Here is a 6,960-nt window from a genome sequence, read left to right on the forward strand (position 1 = left end):
ATGCGTGATTGTTTCAATTTATATGTATTAAAAAAATAAATAAATACACAAAAACACTACAAATAGCCATAGCTTGTGGTTTTGTTTTGTTTGTTTTGATACCCGGTATCCGATATTTGTCAAAGACTGCACACTTATTTTGAAAACGTTGCACCGGAAGTATTTGTATTGTTCTGGAAAGAGGAAAGTAGTTGCTAAGTAGCGTTATCCTACTCGTCCCACTTGTTTCTTGGCAAACTGTCATTATTTTGGTGGGATAAGTATTGGCTGGAATCATTTGAAGACTTGTTGAGAGGAATAAAGATTGAAAGCTGCGATGGCGTCGCCGCTGGAGATGACAGAGATGTACGATAATGCTCTTCTGGGGATCCTGCAGCATGTTGGGAACATTCAGGACTTTCTGCAGGTCTATTTTGGGTTCTTGTACCGCAAGACGGACTTTTATCGCCTGCTGTCGAGTCCCAATGATAAGATGGGTTTCCCTCCAGGTGTGGCAGAGAAGATGGTGCTTAAGGTGAAATTTCTCAACATTTTAACCTGCTAAATGTAAATACCTTGGCAACACACATGACTAAGTGTACAGTTTATGCACATGCATATTATTTACAATCACAGGTTAAAAATGAAGCTGTTATAATGTTACGTACACTTTTGTGGTCCTCGAGTTTTTTACACTGCAGTGATTCGTCGATGAATTAACACCTACATAATACAAAATAACTCCTGTGCTTGGTGATAGCCTTGCTGTCTATATGAGCCACAGACCTATAGCAATACATTTGTTATTGTCCTAAGACTGGTGAAGGTTATATCCTAATCTAGAGTTGTCTGCCTCTCAAATGATGATAAGCGATAACCTTTAAATCTTTCCTCAGACATATAAGTCATTCGAGAAGCTGGCGGAGCACGACAGAGAGAGAGCAGTGAGCAATCTGAAGAAGAGAGAGGAGACTAGGTATGTTCCTCCTGCAGTTCAGGAGCTGGAGGTTGCCTCTGAGCCTTGTGATGAAACCAAGCAGCAGAGTACAGAGGCGGTGCAGATGGAGAACTCCCCCTCACGTTCTGGGGATGTTTCAGCTCCAGCAGCCTCAGGCACATCCGTCTGCTCTCAGCAGGATAGCAGCAGCAGTCCAGCAATTTGTGGAGATCAGGCAGCTGCAGCCAACTCGAAATCCAAAGCAGGGTGAGTAGCTACTAGCGTTTTTTAACCTTTGAAGCATCTGTTGTTTTAAATATGGTCCAACATAAACATTACTCTGCACATTACAGTGTTTCAGTAAATGCACTTGTCAAGGTCAATTTTAGGCCTTAAAATGACTTTGTGACAGGATGCAGACTTTGGTGAAGGTTAGTTGCAGCGCTAACGCAGAGAGACAGACAACCACTGCACTAACATTCACACCTAAAGGCAATTTAGAATCACTAGTTAACCTAACCCTGCCCCTGTCTCTGGGCTGTGGGAGGAAGCCAGAGTACCTGGAGAGAACCCAGGCAGAAACAAGGAGAACATGGAAAATATTTATATTTATAAACTAAGACAGAAAATGTTCACTGCTAACCAACTTAGTTCTGCTGTACTTTGCTGTACTATATTGCCAGAAGTATTCACTCACCCATCTAAATAATTGAATTCAGGTACTCCAATCGCTTCCATGGCGACCAGTGTATAAAGTTAAGCACCTATGCATGCAGACTGCTTCTACAAACATTTAGGAGCTCAGTGAATTCCAGCATGGTTCCATGATAGGATGTCTCCTCTTCAACAAGTCCAGTTGTGAATTTTCATCCCTACTAAATATTCCACTGTCAACTGTTAGTGATATTATAACAAAGTGGAAGCAATTGGAAATGACAGTAACTCAGCCACAAAGTGGTAGGCCATGTAAAATCACAGGAACAGGGATCAGCAGATGCTGAGGTGCATAGTGTGCTGAGGTGGAGTCAATCGCTGCAGAACTCGAAACTTTACGTGACCTTCAGTTTAGCTCAAGAACAGTGCATAAACACACTCCTAAATCTTGTGTTATAGCTGCAAAGGATGGACCAATATCATACTCATACATATGAAGGGTGACAAGTGAATATTTCTGGAAATATAATGTATAACCACTCTGCACTGTGTGCGAGCAATGCTATGTGCAGACTAAAGTGCCTCAAATGTCAGCAATTTTGAAAAAGACAGAGGAGAAGGAATACGTGCCTCGATATTGGATGAAGTGATGTGTATAGGATATGGAATGGACAACTGTGTGATGTACTATACAGTGGAGCAAAAAAGTATTTAGTCAGCCACCGATTGTGCAAGTTCCCCCACTTAAAATGATGACAGAGGTCAGTAATTTGCACCAGAGGTACACTTCAACTGTGAGAGACAGAATGTGAAAAAAAATCCATGAATTCACATGGTAGGATTTGTAAAGAATTTATTCGTAAATCAGGGTGGAAAATAAGTATTTGGTTACCTCAAACAAGGAAAATCTCTGGCTCTCACAGACCTGTAACGTCTTCTGTAAGACGCTTTTCTGTCCCCCACTCGTTACCTGTATGAATGGCACCTGTTTGAACTCATCATCTGTATAAAAGACACCTGTCCACAGCCTCAAACAGTCAGACTCCAAACTCCGCCATGGCCAAGACCAAAGAGCTTTCGAAGGACACCAGGAAAAGTATTGTAGACCTGCACCAGACTGGGAAGAGTGAATCTACAATAGGCAAGCAGCTTGGTGTGAAAAAATCAACTGTGGGAGCAATCATCAGAAAATGGAAGACATACAAGACCACTGATAATCTCCCTCGATCTGGGGCTCCACGCAAGATCTCATCCCGTGGGGTCAAAATGATCATGAGAACGGTGAGCAAAGATCCCAGAACCACACGGGGGGACCTGGTGAATGACCTGCAGAGAGCTGGGACCAAAGTAACAAAGGTCACCATCAGTAACACACTACAACGGCAGGGAATCAAATCCCGCAGTGCCAGACGTGTTCCGCTGCTGAAGCCAGTGCATGTCCAGGCCCGTCTGAAGTTTGCCAGAGAGCACATGGATGATACAGCAGAGGATTGGGAGAATGTCATGTGGTCAGATGAAACCAAAGTAGAACTTTTTGGTATAAACTCAACTCGTCGTGTTTGGAGGAAGAAGAATACTGAGTTGCATCCCAAGAACACCATACCTACTGTGAAGCATGGGGGTGGAAACATCATGCTATGGGGCTGTTTTTCTGCCAAGGGGACAGGACGACTGATCCGTGTTAAGGACAGAATGAATGGGGCCATGTATCGTGAGATTTTGAGCCAAAACCTCCTTCCATCAGTGAGAACTTTGAAGATGAAACGAGGCTGGGTCTTCCAACATGACAATGATCCAAAACACACCGCCCGGGCAACAAAGGAGTGGCTCCGTAAGAAGCATTTGAAAGTCCTGGAGTGGCCTAGTCAGTCTCCAGACCTCAACCCCATAGAAAATCTGTGGCGGGAGTTGAAAGTCCGTGTTGCTCGGCGACAGCCCCAAAACATCACTGCTCTCGAGAAGATCTGCATGGAGGAATGGGCCAAAATACCAGCTACTGTGTGTGCAAACCTGGTAAAGACCTATAGTAAACGTTTGACCTCTGTTATTGCCAACAAAGGTTATGTTACAAAGTATTGAGTTGTATTTTTGTTATTGACCAAATACTTATTTTCCACCCTGATTTACGAATAAATTCTTTACAAATCCTACCATGTGGATTCATGGATTTTTTTTTCACATTCTGTCTCTCACAGTTGAAGTGTACCTCTGGTGCAAATTACTGACCTCTGTCATCATTTTAGGTGGGGGAACTTGCACAATCGGTGGCTGACTAAATACTTTTTTGCCCCACTGTATGAAAACAGTGAGATGGGAAAACAGAAAAAACATGTGTGAACTCTCTATTGTATTTGGAAAGTTTAGTGACTACATGTACTAGACTTGAGGCCTAGCAGAAAGCCATTAGCCGCAGCTTCCTGTGTAGCCACAAGACTCCAAAATATTTTAACTCCTCCATTTGTGGCAGCAACTTGTACACAACCTGTAGGGGCTACTCTACCCTTTTCTAGTCAAGGGCTGTGGCCTTGGACTTCAAGTTGCTAAATTTCATCCCATCCACTTCATACTTGGACTGGAAGCTGGTTCATTGCGACCTTAAGGTCATCTTGATGAAATCAACAGAAAGACAGCTTTCAAAAGAAGTAGAAGTAGTGACAACAAGTGACACTGGATCTCAGCCTCTGCTTCACTCTTAGGTGGAATCTTCCTGTGAAATTATAGTTTGAAGGTGTTTATTTTTTGTTTGTTTTGTTTTCGGGGAGACAACAAAACTAAAATTGCTATTTTGGATTTGTCAGACTTGTATTAAATTTATTAAATTAAATTTTGTATGGGTGTGCAGGGTTTCCACCAGCTTAACAGTGGTTCTTACTTAACTTTGGTAGCTTCAAAACATTTTAAATAATGAGGCTTTGCACTAACGAATGATTTCTAATTTGATTCTGAAATGGCTCATGCATTTCAAAATGTAGTGTCAGTATTTAAGACGTTTATATAAAAATTGTGTTTGAATTTTGTGTTTTAGACGTCAAGAAAACTTCCAGTCCAATCCCGACAGTTACAATGGGGCAGTGAGGGAAAATTACAGCTGGTCTCAGGATTACATGGATGTGGAGGTCCGCGTGTTTGTGCCCAAGACGGTTGTTAAAGGCAGACAGGTGAATGCAGGTCTATTTAACTATGTGAGACACCAGTAATACTTTTTTATAACACTTTACTTATTGTAACTGTGTTCACGGCCCACAGGTCAGTGTTAGTCTGCAGACCAGTGGCGTGAGAGTATGTGTGAGGGATGGAGCCGAAGACAAGACACTGATGGAGGGTGAATTCACTTACAAGATCAACACTGAAAACTCTCTGTGGAGTCTGGAACCTGGACACTGTGTGGTTGTGAGTACACATAAGCATTATCTAATTTTTGTAATAACAACAAGAACACTCCTGAAGAAAATGTGGCAATGAGTGCACCTTCTGCTATTTGAGTTATCAGAATATGAACTAACAAGAGGGATTAACACCTATCAGGAGCTAACATCTGGTTTTATGGTAGTAAAAAGAAGAAAGAAGGTCACTGGCACTGGCTTGACTGGCCTGACTACTGGCTCATAAGAGGCTGTCATAGCTGTTCCAGAACCAGAACTTGCTTCAAAGCTGATCAGCGAAATCTTAAAATCAATTGTAAAACACGAAGCCAAGCCAGGAGAGAGGAGGCGAGAGTGGCGAAGAAGGAATTGCACTAATGTAGTATGGAGAAATTAAAGATTGACTTTTCCATTTCAGAGTTTGAAAGCTCCGATTTAATTTGGAAAATTCAATTCTCTATGAATAAAAAGTAAAACAGGAGCTACAGTCCAACCTTTCTGTACACCGAAGGTGACAAGGGCTGTAGATGATGAATAATGTGGTGATCGAAGACAAAAATCAAATTTTGTTCATGTTAATGACTATTAAATTGCTTATCTTTGTGTAAGATATTGTTCTTTCTCTGTGGGGATATTAAGTTAATGTCATGTACAGGAACACTAGACTCTACAGAGACTCTGCATTGCATAATGAGATGTTTTCATTTAATGTTTAGTTTAGAAAGAGTTAATGCTCTCTAGTGCTTGGAATAACAGGATAAGTGTAAAAATGAGTTCTGCTCTCAAAAAAGTAATTTTATCAAAAGCCAGTGTTGGCTTTTCAAAGATTGTCTAACATATTTGAATTGAACATCCTGTCTCTGAATTACAGTTGTCACTGAACAAGACATCAGAGGTTTGGTGGAATGCGGTGCTCAAAGGCGAAAAGGAGATTGATATAAACCAAATTAACCGTGAGCGTTCCATGGCAACAGTGGATGAGGAGGAGCATGCTGTTCTGGACAGGCTCACATTTGACTACCACCAGAAGCTGCAGGGAAAGCCACAAAGTCACGAATTGGTAAGGAGCAAATTAAAAAATAACACAAACTATTCATTACACACACACACACAGGCTATATCTATATTATCTATATTATTTCTGTAAAATAAAAACGTTTATCTTATAATTCGGCTTAAATGATATTCAGTTATTGAGTCAAGTCCTTAAAACCTATTCTGACAAATATAGTTGGAAGTCACTGCTGTAGTGCACCTAGATTGTGTGTGAATTGTGAGGATGTTTGTTAGCATGAAAGATACATACATAACATATCTGTGTCCATGTTTCTTTGCAGAAAGTGCATGAGATGCTGAAGAAGGGATGGGATGCTGAAGGGTCACCTTTCAAAGGGCAGGACTTTGACCCATCTATGTTTGACATCCCACCAAGTGCCGTGCAGTTCTGACATGCCACAAAACCTCAGCCAAACATGAACTGAAGCATCTCCATTTAAAGAGCTCATGGCAGCAGAGGCAACACTTATTAACACCTTTGAAATGCTGGAATGATGGAAGTTTGTCCCTAATAAAAGAAGCTGCAAATTTTGCAAATTTGTTGAGATTGGTGGGAAGGGAATATTTCCGTATTCTGACAGGGATGAGTCATTAAATTGAAGCTGATATGTACTATTGTACACTGTTTGACTCTTGATTCAACTCTGCAGTCCCTATGTGTTATCTGCCCTACTGATTCTGTTTTTATTTCAAACTGTGATGATTACCTGCTGGTTCGGCTTCCTTGCTCTGCTGTTAATGACTACACAAAACAAAAAAAAACAAGAATAAAAAAAACATCTAACAATTTACAAATAAATATGAAAAAGGGTTTTCTGAACTCCTCGAGTCCACGCCAATCTTTGGATAAGATTATTTTTTTTATATATATATATATACAGTACACATCAAAATCATACAGTGTTGTTAAAATACATCATACGTTTTAGTTTTATTACATTTAACTTACATATGTGAAAGCATAATCATAAC

The 6,960-nt window shown here is 40.8% G+C and overlaps 1 protein-coding gene across 1 annotated transcript; it reads left to right on the plus strand.

The window, feature by feature from the left end:
* Positions 1-147: 147 nt before the first annotated feature.
* On the plus strand, positions 148-6,608 carry nudcd3 (NudC domain containing 3). The gene is made up of 6 exons (XM_085464701.1): positions 148-514; positions 876-1,183; positions 4,596-4,728; positions 4,817-4,960; positions 5,804-5,992; positions 6,270-6,608. The coding sequence occupies exons 1-6, from the start codon at positions 317-319 to the stop codon at positions 6,378-6,380; spliced, it is 1,083 nt and encodes a 360-aa protein (XP_085320827.1). The 5' UTR covers positions 148-316; the 3' UTR covers positions 6,381-6,608.
* Positions 6,609-6,960: the final 352 nt, after the last annotated feature.

This window comes from Copadichromis virginalis, linkage group LG7 (assembly GCF_057382275.1).
Source record: "Copadichromis virginalis isolate Kocher_CV1m ecotype Utaka linkage group LG7, C_Virginalis_male_GT1.1, whole genome shotgun sequence".
NCBI classification, from domain to species: Eukaryota; Metazoa; Chordata; class Actinopteri; order Cichliformes; family Cichlidae; genus Copadichromis; species Copadichromis virginalis.

What these genes read in the sequence shown, in the direction of transcription:
- nudcd3 (XM_085464701.1), top strand. Translation starts at nt 317, where the DNA reads ATGGCGTCGCCGCTGGAGATGACAGAGATGTACGATAATGCTCTTCTG. An exon ending in CAGAGAAGATGGTGCTTAAG is followed by an intron (nt 515 to 875) that starts GTGAAATTTCTC and finishes ATCTTTCCTCAG; the next exon opens with ACATATAAGTCATTCGAGAA. An exon ending in AACTCGAAATCCAAAGCAGG is followed by an intron (nt 1,184 to 4,595) that starts GTGAGTAGCTAC and finishes TTTGTGTTTTAG; the next exon opens with ACGTCAAGAAAACTTCCAGT.